The sequence below is a fragment of the Polyodon spathula genome, chromosome 24 (genome assembly GCF_017654505.1).
Source record: "Polyodon spathula isolate WHYD16114869_AA chromosome 24, ASM1765450v1, whole genome shotgun sequence".
Lineage (NCBI taxonomy): Eukaryota > Metazoa > Chordata > Actinopteri > Acipenseriformes > Polyodontidae > Polyodon > Polyodon spathula.
Window position 1 is genome coordinate 23,261,720 of NC_054557.1, and position 17,433 is coordinate 23,279,152.

Sequence of the window (17,433 nt, forward strand, 5' to 3'; positions counted from 1 at the left end):
AATCTAGTTGTGGTCAGTCTAATTCAGTCTTAGCAGTGTGCGACACCCAGTCGGGAAAAACTCAACTACCACGTCAAACCAGAACTGAGCACAACTGATCACAGAATCTGTGCAAACTCAGACGAGATGAGTCGGGCTGTGTGCGGCGGGCTTAAGGGGCAGAGTGTTTGTGGCGGGACTGGTTTGTAAAGGTTATACTATATTTTGAGGGTAGACATGATTCCGAGAGCTCTATTCAGATTAGGATGACTGAAACAAAACATGATTTACAAGTCAAATAACATCCGTTAACTCTGATACCCTACCCGAACCAAGTTCCTCTCTTAAAGAATGCTGCTTTTAAACTCTAGAATGTTTAATGACATTGTGAATATACAGAAATGTTCAGAACTATTGTAGACTGTTCTAGACTGTTGTTCTAGTGACAACAGTCTAGAACAGTTTCGTGAATTGCAAACTGAATTTAATTTTAAAAAATAGAGTTTGAAAACAACATTCTTTAAACTCAAAAGTCCATGCTGTACCACTGGGTCATGTGATTGTATCCCCGCTCATTACATCATTGGGAAAATCCATCCGGTTGCCTGGCAACCTCAGGGAGAAATGCAACTTCCTCCTAGGGGGTGGAGCCAACTGGAAATGCATCATGGGAGTGCTACCTCCACCATCTACCCATAATGCACTTGCGCTGGAGGAAGTTAAGCTCAGATTTTTGTACTTTGATGAATAATTTCCTGCTCACAAGATTCAAATCCACGCTGCTGACTGAGAGTCCTGTGCTATCCACTAGGGGGCAGTGTCCCAAATAATGTCAGTATACATTTATCTATGACATGCTACACTTACCCACTGTAAAATTAATTCTAACATAGTCTGAGGCTTTCAAACTGCAGTTACAATATGATTTGTGTAAAATCTAATCTGGAGATCTCAAACTGCAGTTACAGTGTAATTGTAGTCCAGTCCAGTGATCTTAAATTACAGTTACTGCATAATTCTAGTCCATTCTAGTCTAGTGATCTAAAACTGCAGTTGCAGTTACAATATAATTCCATTTCCAACAATATTAAAGTAACCAATTTGTTCCACTTTCGAAATGAATATATAGATATTTAAACCCCCTGTTGGTCTTGTGTTGCTGGGTAGTTGAGGCATTGGGCTGCCTCTGTCTTCCTCAATAAATAGCTTGGTTTCCCTGAACAGACATTCATCCCCTCTTCAAAAAGTAGACAACAGGTTTTATAAGCAAGTGCAAATAGACATTTATTAATGAGAATGACTGGTCCCAGACTTATCCCTAAAGAGACTGAGCTGGAGAAGTTTTGAGATCAATCAGCTACTGGGAACCAGATGAGCGCCGATGTTTCTGTGATGTCAAGACAGGGGTCGCATTGTTTTTGTAAAATGCAGAACAAACACTGCAGCCAGTCATGCTGCTTTCATTGTGGTGGGAGAGCACTGTGGGTAGTCACTGCACTTGCATTGATTTTAATGTTTTGCCTTTTTTTGAGAAGGGGTACGATTATCTGTTGAGGGAGGGCTCTGGTCTTGTTAAGGGGGTATCCTAACCTCCGTAAGGGAGTACCCCGGCCTCATTTAGAGGGTACACAAGGCTTAATAAGGGGGTACACTTGCCTTGTTAAGGGGGCACCCTGGCTTCAGCAAGGGGGCAGAGTGGGCTCACTATAGGGTTCTGTTACTCACGTAGTCTTTAGCCTCCTGTGCTTGAGGTATGTCGGGCAGCGCAGTGTCGCAGTCAGGGCTGTAGTGCTCACAGTAATCATACGCAGCCTGGGGGTTAGAGGCGATCAGGAGCTGCTGGATATCACCCTGTGAGAGAGAAGAGAGGAGAGGAGAGAGAGGGGAGAGCAGAGAGGAGAGAGGGAGAGGAGAGAGGGGAGAGAGGGGAGAGCAGAGGGGAGAGAGGGGAGAGCAGAGAGGAGAGAGATGGGAGCAGAGAGGAGAGGAGGGGGAGCAGAGAGGGGAGATCGGGGAGAGCAGAGGGGAGAGGGGAGAGGAGAGGGGAGAGGGGAGAGCAGAGGGGAGAGAGGGGGAGCAGAGAGGAGAGCAGAGGGGAGAAGGGGGAAAGAAGAGGTGAGAGGGGACAGGGAGTAAATATGTTTTTAATTAGACAAGTTCATTTTATGTTTTTTTTTATTAATCCCCCTAAGAAAAGATCACATCCTAGCTAAAGTGCAGTACTACTCATTACGTTTCATGTATGTACTGTCTAACTGAAGTAGTGTTTAGACTAACTGCACACCCCAGTGAGTTTAACAAATAAAATAAAATAGGAAGCATTAATCTCTGTTCAGTATCTTGCGGCCTGCAGTCTCCTCATTGGAAGTGCAGAGCAGAGGCCTTTCAATACATCTGCTTGTAGTGTTATTCTTGACTCATACATTTGGTAAGTACTTAAATACATTACGTACATTAAGAGAGCCTGATAGAGAGACACACAGCAGCGCTCCTGGTCTGCTTCAGACAAAGATACAGAAACACACAGGCACACACACGTACATACATGTGCACACATGCATGCGCACATGCACACACATGGGTTCTCCACTTGCTCCCTCTCTCTCCTCTCTGCTGTGGTGGAGAGCTGTGAGAGAAAATTGATTTTTCTCTAGGGGGTCGAGGACAGTGTTAATGGTGTAAGGGTATTGGAGTAGGGGTTGGTAATAGGGGTATTGGAGTAGGTGTCAGGTGACAGGTATATTGGAGTAGGGGTCAGGTTGTAGGGGTATTGGAGTAGGGGTTGGGTGGTAGGGGTGTTGGAGTAGGGGTCAGGTGGTAAGGGTACTGGAGTAGGGGTAGGATGGTAGGGGTATTGGAGTAGGGTTCAGATGGTAGGGGTATTGAAGTAGGGTAGGGTAGTAGGGGTAGTGATTATTGTTCAGGGTGATGGGTGAAATGTTTATGGAGCAGACGGCAGAGTGTGTGTCAGGGTGTAGGAATTAAAGGTTCACAGTGTAGGGTGTAGGGTTTAATGTGGAGTGTGTAAAGGGATAGTGTCTGTGATGCAGGGCTGTTGGAATGGGGTAGGGTGTAGGGATGTCTTGGATATAGAGTTTAAGGTTTAGGGTGCAAGATGTAGGGTGTAAGGTGCAGGGTGCAGTGTGTAATGTTGAAGGTGTAGTGTGTAGGGTGCAGTGTGTGGTGTGAAAGGTTTAATGTGCAGTGTGTAGTGTATAGGGTGCAGGGTGCAGGGTGAAGGGGGCAATTTGTAAGGTGCAGTGTGTAGGGTGCAGGATCCAATATACAGGATGTAGTGTGCAGGGTGCAGTGTGTCATGTACGGTGTGGCATGTGCAGGGTGCAATGTGTATTGTGTAGGGTGTAGTGTGCAGGTTGCAGTTTGTAAGGTGCAGTGTAAACTGCGCAGTGCACAGGGTGCAGTGTGAACTGCACAGTGTGCAGGGCGCAGTGTGTAGAGTGCAGAGTGCAGGGTGCAGTGTGTAGGTTGCAGGATGCAGCGTGCAGGGTGCCGAGTGTCGTGTGTAGGGTGCAGTGTGCAATGTGCAGTATGTAGTGTGCAGGGTACAGTGTGTAGGGTGCAGGGTGCAGTGTGTAGAATGTAGAGTGCAGGGTGCAATGTGCTGTGTGTAGTCTGCAGCGTTTCAGTGTGTAGGGTGCAGTGTGTAGTGTGTAGGGTGCAGTGTGTAGTGTGTAGTGTGCAGAGTGCAGGGTGCAATGTGCTGTGTGTAGTCTGCAGCGTTTCAGTGTGTAGGGTGCAGTGTGTAGTGTGTAGGGTGCAGTGTGTAGTGTGTAGTGTGCAGAGTGCAGGGTGCAGTGTGCTATATGTAGTGTGAAGGGTGCAATATGCAGTGTGTAGTGTGCATATTGTAGTGTGGAGCGTCCAGGGTGCACTTTGTAGTGCGCAGGTTGCAGGTTACAGTTTGTAGGGTGCAGTGTATAGTGTGTAGAATGATTGTTGCAGTGTGTAGTGCATAGGATGCAGGGTGCAGTGTGCAAGGTGCAGTGTGTAGTTTGTATGGTGCAGTGTGTAGGGTCTTGTGTGTAGTGTGCAGGGTGCAGTGTGCAGTGTGCAGGGTGCAGGGTGCAGTGTGCACAATGCAGTGTGTAGTGTGCAGGGTGCTGGTTGACGTGTGTAGTGTGTAGGGTGCTCTGTGTAGTGTGTAGGAGTCAGGGTGCAGTGTGTGGTGCGTAGGATGCAGGGTGCAGCGTGTAGGTTGCAGGGTGTGAGGTGTAGTGTGCACTGTTCTGGGTGTTATGTGTATTGAGTAGGGTGCAGTGTCAGTGTGCAGGGTGCAGTGTGCATGGTGCAGGGTTCAGGATGCAGTGTGTATTATGCAGTCATGTTTAGGGTGCAGGTACAGTGTGTAGTGTGTAGGGTGAAGTGTGTAGGATGCAGTGTGTAGTGTGCATGGTGCAGTGTGTAGGATGCAGGGTGTGAGGTGTAGTGTGCACTGTTCTGGGTGTTATGTGTATTGAGTAGGGTGCAGTGTCAGTGTGCAGGGTGCAGTGTGCATGGTGCAGGGTTCAGGATGCAGTGTGTATTATGCAGTCATGTTTAGGGTGCAGTGAGCAGGGTGCAGTGTGTAGTGTGCAGTGTGTAGAATGCAGTGTGTAGGGTGCAGGGTGCAGTGTGTGTTCTGTAATGTGCAGGATAGAGGGTGCAGGATGCTATGTGTAGTGTTCAGGATGCAGGGTGCAGTGTGTGGTGTGTAGGTTGCAGGGTGCAGTGTGTAGGGTGCAGTGTGTAGTGTTTAGGATTCAGGGTGCAACTTATAGTGTGTAGGATGCAAGGTGCAGTGTGTAGTTCGTTGGATGCAGGATGCAGGGTGTAGTGTTCAGGGTGCAGGGTGCAGTGTGCAGTGTTCATGGTGCAGTGTGTAGTGTGCAGGGTGTGGTGTGCAAGGTGCATGGTGTAGTGTGCAGTTTTCATGGTGCAGGATGCAATGGTGTAGGATGAATTTCAGCATTCAGGATGCAGTGTGCAGTGTGTAGTGTTCAGGGTTCAGTGTGCAGTGTTCAGGGTGCAGTGTTCAGGGTGCAGGGTGCAGTGTTCAGGATGCAGGGTGTAGTGTTCAGGGTGCAGTGTTCAGGATGCAATGTTCAGTGTTCAGGGTGCAGGGTGCAGGGCGCAGTGTTCAGGGTGCAGTGTTCAGGATGCAATGTTCAATGTGCAGTGCGCAGTGTCAGGGTGCAGTGTTCAGGGTGCAGTGTGCAGGGTTCAGGGTGCAGGGTGCAGTGTTCAGGGTGCAGGGTGCAGTGTGCAGTGTCCAGGGTGCAGTGTGCACTGCTCAGGGATTGCAGGGTGTAGTGTTCAGGCTGCAGTGTGCAGTGTGTAGTGTTCAGGGTGCAGTGTGCAGGGTCCAGGGTGTAGTGTGTAGGGTGCAGGGTCACGGTGCACTGTGCAGGGTGTAGTTTGTAGGGTGCATTGCAGGGTGCAGGGTTCAGTGTGCAGGGTGTAGTGTGTATGGTGCATTGTCAGGGTGCAGGGTGCAGTTTGCAGGGTGTAGTGTGTATGGTGCATTGTCAGGGTGCAGGGTGCAGTGATCAGGGTGCGGTGTGCAGGGTGTAGTGTGTAGGGTACATTGTCAGGGTGCAGAGTGCAGTGTGTAGTGTGTAGGGTGCATTGTCAGGGTGCAGGGTGCAGTGTGCAGGGTGTAGTGTGTAGCGTGCATTGTCAGGGTGCAGTGTTCAGGATGCAGTGTGCAGGGTGCAGGATGCAGGATGCAGTGTATATGGTGCAGTGTCAGGGTGCAGGGTGTCTCACCTCAAACACCTCCTCATCCAGGATCCTGCTGCCGAACACCACAATGCCCTTGGTGTCGATGGTGGGCTTGTCACTGCGGGGGAGGGGCTTGCTGATGCGCTTCTTACAGTCCAGGATGAGTGTCACTTCCTTCTTCTGCACACTGAGAGCCACACGGTGCCACCTGCAGCAGAGGAGGGGAAACAGCATGGTGGGACAGGAATAGATAGAGAAAGAGTAGAGAAAGAGTGGAAGACACACCTACAAACACACTCCCTCAATCTCTCACACAGATAGGGTATTGCTGGGTGTTAATGATATTTGTGGGTAGTATATCTCACTCATTGTCTCTCACACACATACACAGACAGGTAGAGTATTCTTCTTGGTCTTGGTGAGCACAGTGACTTGATGTTGACTAAGTTCACTCCACTGAACAGTGATCTCTCACACACACTTACACACAGACATGGTATCAGTATATCAGTATTGCTGAGGGTTCTGGTTGATCAGTATTGCTCAGGGCTCTGGAGTATCAGTATTGCTCAGGGCTTTGGTTGATCAGTATTGCTCAGGGCTCTGGTTGATCAGTATTGCTCAGGGCTCTGGTTGATCAGTATTGCTCAGGGCTCTGGTGTATCAGTATTACTCAGGGCTCTGGTGTATCACTATTACTCAGGGCTCTGGTTGATCAGTATTGCTCAGGGCTCTGGTGGATCAGTATTGCTCAGGGCTCTGGTTGATCAGTATTGCTCAGGGCTCTGGTGCATCAGTATTGCTCAGGGCTCTGGTGCATCAGTATTGGTCAGGGCAATTGGTCAGGGCAATGGTTGATCAGTATTGCTCAGGGCTCTGGTTGATCAGTATTGCTCAGGACTCTGGTTGATCAGTATTGCTCAGGGCTCTGGTGCATCAGTATTGCCGTCCGAGACCACATAGGGATATGTGATGAGTCAAAGGGGTTTCGGTCTGTGATTCAGCCTCCCGACAGTAGGTGGCATCAAACCAACTCGGGACTTCCCTTACCAAGATCTCGTGACCATGGCAAAAGTCATCTTTTGAGGGGCGGCACCTTGGTGAGGGGCGGAAGTACGAGTATGTAAATTCCAGCCACTGGAGTCAAGTGAAGGAGAAGGACACGTGTCGGTTGGGGATTGGTGTTCCACTGACTACAGAGGCGGGACATTACATACTAAAGGGAACGTACTACTGTGTTCGGGGTTGGTCCGAAAGTAAAAGTAGGAGGAGTCACGGGTGAAGGGAGATACTGGTTTTGTGCAGCGGGTTTTTTTGAAATACTAACATTTCTTTTGTCTTTTTTTTTGTTTATGATCACCACGAAGACAAATTAAAGACGAGTCATCAGTTTGTTTTGGATTTCACCCCTGCACTCCTTCCCTCACACCATTTTGTTTTCTTTTGTTATTTAATTATTTTGTTGTGTATAGAAAATAAAAATAAATTATTTTATTTCTGTACACATAAATTACTGTCTGGACATTCCATTTAATACACTCTCGCCTCACACGTGGTGTCAGAAGTGAAAATGGATCCAGCTACAGTTTTGACAATGTTTAGGGAGCAGGAGGAGAAGCGAGAGGAGAGAGAGACACGGCACCTGGAACAGCTCGCCCAGTTCTTGGGACAGCTGGTAGAAAAACTATCAATATCAACATCAGAGAGAGCGGTTGTCCGGATGTTTGCAGCTCAGCCTAATCTTCAGAAGATGACCTCGGAAGATGATCCCGAGGCTTTCTTGATTACGTTTGAGAGAGTGGCAGAGGCTGCAGAGTGGCCTAGGGAACACTGGGCCATGAAATTGGCACCCTGCCTGACAGGGGAAGCTCAGGCAGCGTATCGAGCCCTGACGGCCACGAATGCAGGGGACTATGTTAAAGTTAAAGAAGCCATTCTCTCACGCCTCGGGATCACGGAGGAAACATACCGGCGCCGTTTTCGGGAATACCAGCTGTCCAAGGGGATGCGGCCCCGGGTTGCGGGACAATATCTTTTAGATCAGTGCACCCGGTGGCTGCGGCCAGAAGAACATACACCCCAAGAACTGGTGCAGAAAATAGTTATAGAACAGTTTGCGTCTATACTACCGCCAGGGAATCGAGAGTGGATTAAGAGGAATAGACCTACCACTCTCGAGGATGCCCTCCTCCTGGCGGAGGCCTACGAAGACGCAAACGAAGGTGCCGGGTCAGACCCCACTCCTGCCCCTAAACTAACTCGGACCAACCAACCAATGAAGCCCAGAGGGGGTAACCGGACCTTCAGACCATGGAGGTCGAGGTTAGCCCCATCCTGGGCGAGAGAGAATCCCCCTAACCTGCCGGTCGCGGACTCGCAGGACAGATTAACTCCGTTGATGCCTCCTAACCAAGTGTGCTACCAATGTAATGAGCCTGGACACATTGCCAGGAATTGTCCAGTAATAAAGGTGGACCTGGCGACAAGATCCTGGTCAGCAGTAACAGGTAGGAACACTGGGGAATGTCGGGAGGGCCCTTATCAGTTAAGAGTACAGGTCGGGGGAAAGAGTACTTACGCATTTGCGGACTCTGGGTGTGCACAAACATTGATTCGGCAAGCTCTCTTGGATGGGGTAGCCTGGGAGCCACAGGGTAAAGTGGCTATCTCCTGTATTCATGGAGAAACTCGGGTTTATCCCACCACTAAAGTTAGACTTATTGTAGGTGATTATTCAGCTTGCGTTAAAGTGGCTGTAGCGCAATGTTTACCATACCCTGTTCTCCTGGGAAGAGACTGGCCGTTTTTTGATCGTATTTTAGGTCGGGAAATGGTCTTAGTTTCTACCAGGGGACAATTAAAGCAACAGGAGAAAACAATTGGCGAGATTTTTCCGTTGCAATCCGACCTGTTTAACCCTAAAATCCGCCCAAGAAAAACAAAAAGAGAGCGTCGGGTGGAAAAATATGAGGGAACTCTGAGACGACAAGGGGAGGGGTCTGACACAAAAGTAAACCAATCGTTGAAACGGCAAGGAAAGGGAGTAGGTATTCAGTGTAACCGGGGCTGCGAGGTTACTGAGGTGGAAGGTCATGTAATAAAAGACACTCCTCTCTGTGTACCTAACCATTGGGACCGAGATATTGACTTGGGATATGAACAACAAAATGATCCCACGTTACGGTATGCTTGGAAACAGGTTAGATATATCGAGGGGAAGGATATGCAGGAAGGACAACCGGTGGTATTTCCGCATTTTTCTGTATCTGGGCACTTATTATATAGAATAACCCGGGCTCCCGGGACGGGACAGCTCGTAAAACAGTTATTGGTTCCTAGGCCTTTTCAGTCAGAAGTCATGAGATTGGCGCATGACATTCCATTTTCAGGTCATTTGGGAACTGAAAAGACTCAGGAACGAATTCTGGCCCGGTTTTTTTGGCCTGGGGTTTATGGTCTTGTGCGGAAGTATGTATCGGAGTGTCCTGAATGTCAATTAGCTGCCCCTAAGTCAGTTCGCCCCGCACCTCTGGTTCCACTTCCAATTATTGGGGTACCGTTTGAAAGGATTGGTGTAGATTTAGTAGGCCCTCTGGAGGGAACAGAGTCAGGATATCGGTATATTTTAGTAGTAGTGGACTACGCAACGAGATATCCAGAAGCTGTTCCCTTACGCTCTATGAATGCAATAGCTGTAGCGAATGAATTGGTAAAAATATTCTCTAGGGTGGGAATCCCGAAAGAAATTCTCACTGATCAGGGCACTAATTTTATGTCAGACTGTATTCAGCAACTATATAAATTATTGAAAATTCGTTCAATTAGAACCTCAGTTTTTCATCCACAAACGGATGGGCTTGTTGAACGATTTAATCAGACTTTGAAAAATATGTTGCGCCGCTTTGTAGATCAAGAAAAACGCAATTGGGCTAAACTGCTTCCCTACTTGCTCTTTGCAGTTCGCGAGGTACCACAATCCTCAACGGGGTTTTCCCCGTTTGAGCTCTTGTACGGTCGGCAGCCGCGGGGTATCTTGGATCTCATAAGAGAAGGCTGGGAAGAACAGTCAAAGGAGTCTAAAAATGTAGTAAAATACGTGTTGCAGTTACGCGATCGCTTAGAATTAGTCGGTCGATTGGCACATGACAATCTCAAAGCGGCACAGCAGAAGCAGCAACAAAGCTACAATAAAAATGCAAGAATTCGGAACTTTCGACCTGGAGATAAAGTGTTGTTATTGTTGCCCTCATCGGAATCTAAGTTGTTTGCTAAATGGCAGGGTCCCTTTCAGGTTATTCGAGCAATTGGTAAAGTCAATTATGAGATCCGACAGCCTGGGCGTCGGAAAGAAAGTCAAATTTATCATGTTAATCTCCTGAAACCGTGGAAAGAACGGGAAGTCCATTTTATATCTCCTGTACAGGAGGGAGAGGATTTTGGACCCTCAATTGAGTCAGAGTCAGCAATTGAGGTCCCGATGGGGGAACAATTAACTCCTGATCAGCGTGAAGAGGTAAGCAATCTAATTAAAATGTTCAGTGATGTGTTTTCTAACGTGCCTGGAAGAACGCATTTGATCGAACATGCTATTATCACTCCGCCAGGTCTAAGAGTTAGACAGAGACCGTATCGCATTCCAGAGAGTCGGAGAGATTCTGTTCGAAGGGAGGTGGAGTGTATGTTGAAACTTGGGGTAATTGAACCTTCCCGAAGTGAGTGGTGTAGCCCAATAGTACCAATAGACAAGCCAGATGGGTCACTACGATTATGTATCGATTTTAGGAGGGTGAATGCTATCTCCAAGTTTGATGCATATCCCATGCCTCGAGTAGATGAACTCTTAGACAAACTGGGGCAAGCTCGGTTTATTTCAACTCTGGATCTGACGAAAGGATATTGGCAAATTCCATTAACGAAAGCCTCTCGTGAGAAAACGGCATTTTCAACCCCAGAGGGTCTTTTTCAATTTTGTACTATGCCGTTCGGACTTCATGGAGCGCCTGCTACTTTTCAGAGACTAATGGACAGGGTTTTACAACCTCATCGAGAGTATGCAGCTGCGTATATCGATGATGTAGTCATTTATAGTTCTTCCTGGAGAGAACATTTGACTAGATTAGAAGCCGTCTTACAGTCTCTGAGGAGGGCGGGGCTCACAGCGAACATGGCAAAGTGCGCTATTGGAAAAGAAGAAACTAAATATTTAGGTTTCATAATGGGTAAGGGTAGAGTGAAACCGTTGGTTTCAAAAGTCCAGGCTTTGTTGGATTCACCGGTACCTACCACGAAAACCCAGGTGAGATCACTGTTAGGGTTGGCTGGTTATTACCGCCGCTTTATTCCACACTTTTCCACTATAGCCGCCCCTCTCACTGATCTCACTAAAAAGAACGCTCCAAATAAAGTTAAGTGGAGTGCAGAGTGTCAGACAGCCTTGGAATCTATTAAAACTAATTTGAGTCAGGCCCCAGCATTAATAAGCCCGGATTTCAGCCGAGAGTTCGTCCTGCAGACAGATGCATCGCAGACTGGTCTGGGGGCGGTTCTGTCCCAGGAGAGAGATGGTATAGAACACCCGATACTATACATCAGTCGGAAGTTACTGCCCAGAGAACAGAGGTATTCGGTAGTGGAGAAAGAATGCCTGGCAGTGAAATGGGCAGTGGAATCTTTAAAATACTATCTTCTGGGACGACCCTTTGTACTCATCACAGATCACGCTTCTTTAAAGTGGTTAGACACGATGAAGGATTCAAACGCTAGGATTACGCGGTGGTACCTGGCGCTCCAACCCTTCGCCTTTCAAATAAGGTATCGTGCGGGTAAGTTACATCAAAATGCTGATTTTTTTTCCCGGGAGGGAGGTAAAAGGGAAGGGTTAGAGGTTTCCGAGTGTTCCTTCGGCTCCACTCTGAGGGGTGGGATATGTGATGAGTCAAAGGGGTTTTCGGTCTGTGATTCAGCCTCCCGACAGTAGGTGGCATCAAACCAACTCGGGACTTCCCTTACCAAGATCTCGTGACCATGGCAAAAGTCATCTTTTGAGGGGCGGCACCTTGGTGAGGGGCGGAAGTACGAGTATGTAACTTCCAGCCACTGGAGTCAAGTGAAGGATAAGGACACGTGTCGGTTGGGGATTGGTGTTCCACTGACTACAGAGGCGGGACATTACATACTAAAGGGAACGTACTACTGTGTTCGGGGTTGGTCCGAAAGTAAAAGTAGGAGGAGTAACGGGTGAAGGGAGAGACTGGTTTTGTGCAGCGGGTTTTTTTTGAAATACTAACATTTCTTTTGTCTTTTTTTTTTTATGTATGATCACCACGAAGACAAATTAAAGACGAGTCATCACATGTTTGTTTTGGATTTCACCCCTGCACTCCTTCCCTCACACCATTTTGTTTTTCTTTTGTTATTTAATCATTTTGTTGTGTATAGAAAATAAAAATAAATTATTTTATTTCTGTACACATAAATTACTGTCTGGACATTCCATTTAATACACTCTCGCCTCACACAGGTATTTACTCAGGGCTCTGGTGCATCAGTATTGCTCAGGGCTCTGGTGCATCAGTATTGCTCAGGGCACTGGTTGATCAGTATTACTCAGGACTCTGGTTGATTAGTATTGCTCAGGGCTCTGGTGCATCAGTATTGCTCAGGGCAATGGTTGATCAGTATTGCTCAGGGCTCTGGTGTATCAGTATTGCTCAGGGCTCTGGTTGATCAGTATTGCTCAGGGCTCTGGTTGATCAGTATTGCTCAGGGCTCTGGTTGATCAGTATTGCTCAGGGCTCTGGTTGATCAGTATTGCTCAGGGCTCTGGTTGATCAGTATTGCTCAGGGTTCTGGTTGATCAGTATTGCTTAGGGCTCTGGTTGATCAGTATTGCTCAGGGCTCTGGTTGATCATTATTGCTCAGGGCTCTGGTACTGACTTTCCGTCGGCCAGGTTGATCCCTTTGAAGAGTGGGTAGTCCTCAGGAACTGGTTTCCCATTCTGGTCCTCATACAGGAAGACGGGGGACCGGCCCAGCTCCACGCCCAGCTGCTGCACCCCCTGCCCGCTGTACACCGAGAGCAGGAATGCCTGCAGCCCCGCCGTCGCCTTCACCAGAGCCATGATCGAGAAGTTCTCCGGGAACTGACCTGCACAGAGAAACAGGAGTGAGAACTACAGAGAGAGAGAGAGAGAGACAGGAGTCAGAACTACAGAACTACAAAGAGAGATAGAGAGAGAGAGAGAGAGAGAGAGAGGGAGAGAGAGACTCTCTCTGATGTCAGAGAGAGAGGAGGGTCCCTCTAACTACAGTCTTAGCAGATATAGATGTCTTGTCTGAGAACTCAGAGAAGAGAGAGAGAGGAGTAGAGAGAGAGAGAGAGAGGAGTGAGAACTACAGAACTACAGAGAGAGGAGTGAGAACTACAGAACTACAGAGAGAGAGGAGTGAGAACTACAGAACTACAGAGAGGAGTGAGAACTACAGAACTACAGAGAGAGAGAGGAGTGAGAACTACAGAGAGATAGAGAGAGAGAGAGAGGCGTGAGAACTACAGAACTACAGAGAGAGGAGTGAGAACTACAGAATTACAGAGAGAGACAGGAGTCAGAACTACAGAACTACAGAGAGAAAAAGGAGTGAGAACTATAGAACTACAGAGATAGAGGAGTGAAAACTACAGAACTACACAGAGAGAGAGGAGTGAGAACTACAGAGAGAGAGACAGGAGTGAGAACTACACAGAGAGACAGGAGTGAGAACTACAGAACTACACAGAGAGACAGGAGTGAGAATACACAGAGAAGCATGGATACAGAAGGGTTACTACAGAATTACACTGTAACTACATTGTAACTACAATACAAGCACAAAACAGCAGTAAAATGGGGATTAGAACATATCTACACTAACTACAGCAGAAGTACACTGATAATTATAATAAAACTACTGCAGAACTACACTGAAACTACAAAAGCATTTCAGATGAACTAGACTAGGATGACCTGCAACAACACTGGGGGTCATGAGAGCAGCTGAACTGCATTAGACTGCACTAGCACCATGCTGTGGAAGTGAATGATGCACAAATGTGCTACTGCAAAGTAAAAGTCTGCTAAGATTCAAGCCCAGGTTCTGAAGCTTCAAACCCAGGTTCTGAAGACCCAAGCCCAAGTCTATGTGCTGAGGTCTCTGAAGTAACTGAAGTTCAGTTCCTGTTTGATGATGCAAACTGTCACGAGTGACCCTAAAACCTCTCCTTCCTTGTACAAGACCCTTGCACACTTTGAGTGGCAGGTGTGTGTGGCAGAGCTGGTTGGCTCTTCAATAGAAGCAGCTTCATTTCTGTGGGGTTTCCCCACTGATGATGCAGATGAGAATGCAAAGATAGGAGCCCGGGTTTCCCCACTGATGATGCAGATGAGAATGCAAAGATAGGAGCCCGGGTTTCCCCACTGATGATGCAGATGAGAATGCAAAGATAGGAGCCCGGGTTTCCCCACTGGTGATGCAGATGAGAATGCAAAGATAGGAGCCCGGGTTTCCCCACTGATGATGCAGATGAGAATGCAAAGATAGGAGCCCGGGTTTCCCCACTGATGATGCAGATGAGAATGCAAAGATAGGAGCCCGGGTTTCCCCACTGGTGATGCAGATGAGAATGCAAAGACGGGAGCCTGGCCAACAAGGTAGAAGTTTTTTGCAGGTATCAGCCCTGAAGACTGTCACCCACACCTGGGAGGTGCAGCAATGGAGCAAGGATCCTTTGAATTGAAAAAAATTGAAAAGCAGGGGATGCTATTTTTATCTATGAAGAAGGAACTGATTGGCAGTAGGTGCTATATGTCAGAAACACCTCTTTCTATATATTCTTATCTTAATCAGTACAAGGAACTGCATGATACACAAACTATTGTCATTAAAGATTACCCCACATATTTAGAAAAATATGGAGCATATAATATTAATCTTAAAGGAGCAAACCAGACAGTACAACCATATTATTAATGTTAGCAATAAGGGCTGTCTAAAAAGCCAGATGTTTTAAGTTTAATTAAGCCTTATGCGGCTCGAAGCAGGGAAACATTCCAATAAAGTGAGCAGAGCTGCAGTATAGCACCGGTTTCTGAAAACACAGACTAGAAACTGGTCCAGAAAATCTTGACTGACTGAGGCGTTGAATTTTTAATTATTGGGTAAGCGTTATATTAAGCTTTCTGTATCTCATATACTGGAGTGTGTGATCAGGTGTAGGGTTTTTATTTCACTTAGTTATAGGGACCTGGCATATTGGCTGCTTTAGGACTTAGCTATGGGCACTATAGGATAGAAAAAAATATTTGTAACCATTTTGCTATATAAAGACACTGGATTGCCCATATTGTCTGTGAGCTAGGATCTGATGTAGCCTGTAGCCACTTGATCCATTATTAATCATTTAATACACTAAACATATCTGTGTCTTCCTTAAACATGTCTGTGTCCTCCTTAAACATCTCTGTGTCCTCCTTAAACATCTGAAGCAGGGTTCTGAAGAGGGTTCTAAAACAGAGTTCTGAAGAGGGTTCTGAAGAGGGTTCTGAAGCAGCGTTCTAAAACAAAGTTGTGAAGAGAGTTCTGAAGCAGAGTTCTGAAGAGGGTTCCGAAGCAGAGTTCTGAAGCACAGTACTGAAGACGGTTCTGAAGCAGAGTTCTGAAGCACTGTACTGAAGAGGGTTCTGAAGCAGTGTTCTGAAGATGGTTCTGAAGAGGGTTCTGAAGCAGGGTTCTGAAGATGGTTCTGAAGAGGGTTTTGAAGCAACTTTCTGAAGAGGGTTCTGAAGCAGGGTTCTGAAGATGGTTCTGAAGAGGGTTCTGAAGCAGCTTTCTGAAGAGGGTTCTGAAGCAGGGTTCTGAAGCAGGGTTCTGAAGAGGGTTCAAGCCCAGATTAATGATGAAAGCCTGAGTCCAGAGGATTTAAAGCAAGCCCAAATTCTGAACAGGAATCAAGTCCAAATTATGATGACCAAGAAGTCCAGATCCTGAGGATTCTGGTCCAGGCCCGTCTGTGACTTGAGGTGGTTCTGCTGAACCAGCTCCTAAACATCATCTCATCCCCCTGCTCTGCACTCCCACACCAGCACTGCAGGGACCTGTGTGTGTGTGTGTGTGTGTGTGTGTGTGTGTGTGTGTGTGTGTGTGTGGGAGGAGGGATGTATGGATGGGTAAGAAACTAATGTATTCAGGGTAAGAATCCCACAGGACTCCCCTGAGAGAGCTGCTTGTTACCTGCAGGGCAGGGTGGGACTCCCCTGAGAGAGCTGCTTGTTACCTGCAGTGCAGGGCTGGGACTCCCCTGAGAGAGCTGCTTTTTACCTGCAGTGCAGGGCTGGGACTCCCCTGAGAGAGCTGCTTGTTACCTGTAGGGCAGGGCTGGGACTCCCCTGAGAGAGCTGCTTGTTAGCTGTAGGGCAGGGCTGGGACTCCCCTGAGAGAGCTGCTTGTTACCTGCAGGGCAGGGCTGGGACTCCCCTGAGACAGCTGCTTGTTACCTGCAGGGCTGGGTGGGACTCACCTGAGAAGAGCTGCTTGGTGGGGGCACTGATCTGGGCTTGCTTGGATATCCTGTACGCCACATCACTGCGGCCCGTGCGACGAGTGGGACAGAACCCAGGGGCCTTTTGGACCCCCTCCGGGAGAGTGTGGAGCTGCAGCACCTTCAATACATCAACAGGGTCTGCTAGAGACAGAGAGAGGAGGAGGGAGAGAGGGGTCAATACAAACCAGACAGGAGAGAGAGCAAGAGAGAGAGATAGAGAGAGAGGGGAGTGAAAGAGAGGGAGGGGGAGAGAGGTTTTGGAGGAGAGAACAGAGAGAGATGGGAGAGGGGAGTGAGAGGAGAGGGGAGGGGGAGAGAGGGAAATACACATTCAACTGCAAAAACAAATTCAAGCAGCCCAAAGTAATCATCATATACCCTAAAAGCACATTGTAAATGTCTTCATATACAAACAGAAAAAAGCCCCATTAGTTTTGTTTCTAATAGCATTAACCCCCATCAGCTTGGGACACCACGTTGATTATTATGCAGGTAATGATCACACATTAATGCATAAATACAACACTACATCCACAATGAGATACAGCACTACATCTCCAGTGAGATACAGCACTACATCTCCAGTGAGATACAGCACTACATCCCCAGTGAGATACAGCACTACATCTCCAGTGAGATACAGCACTACATCTCCAGTGAGATACAGCACTACATCTCCAGTGAGATACAGCACTACATCTCCAGTGAGATACAGCACTACATCTCCAGTGAGATTGACAGGAGGTTTCAGCAGAGTTCTGGCACACTGCAATGCATTCTTACTGCTGCAGTTCACACTCTAACACTAACACACAGCTGCTGTGAAACATGGAGCCATTTGAAGGTAGAGCGAGGAACGCAGTTCACTTTGGGAATTGGGAGCACAGTGGAATGGGAGAGGTAGGGGAGGCGGGGAGGAATTACATTTTATTCTACAGGAAAGTAAGCTAGCCTCTCGGAATTCTGTAATCAGAATTATATTCACTAGACTGAGACCCACACAGAACGAAATCCAACTCCTGTCTCCCTCCCCCTCTCCCTCTTCCCCGCTCCCTATGGGGGGGGGGGGGGTCGATCTCTCCTGAACAATTTCAATAGCTTCAAAAATCACAAACACCATTCCAGACTATATGGAAAATACATCAAATACTTCACT

At 47.5% G+C, this 17,433-nt stretch overlaps 1 protein-coding gene across 8 annotated transcripts in view; it reads right to left on the reverse strand.

The window, feature by feature from the left end:
* Nucleotides 1–17,433, reverse strand: part of col11a2 (collagen, type XI, alpha 2) — a 133,622-nt gene that overhangs the window by 101,588 nt on the left and 14,601 nt on the right. For 7 of the 8 annotated variants that reach the window (XM_041226022.1, XM_041226026.1, XM_041226029.1 and 4 more), the window contains exons 2-5: nt 16,254–16,418; nt 12,638–12,848; nt 5,746–5,908; nt 1,705–1,830 (exon numbers count right to left, since the gene is read on the reverse strand). In XM_041226022.1, the coding sequence (XP_041081956.1) occupies nt 1,705–1,830; nt 5,746–5,908; nt 12,638–12,848; nt 16,254–16,418 (665 nt within the window). The remainder of the gene's footprint in view (nt 1–1,704; nt 1,831–5,745; nt 5,909–12,637; nt 12,849–16,253; nt 16,419–17,433) is intronic. The other variant, XM_041226023.1, reaches the window with a different exon arrangement.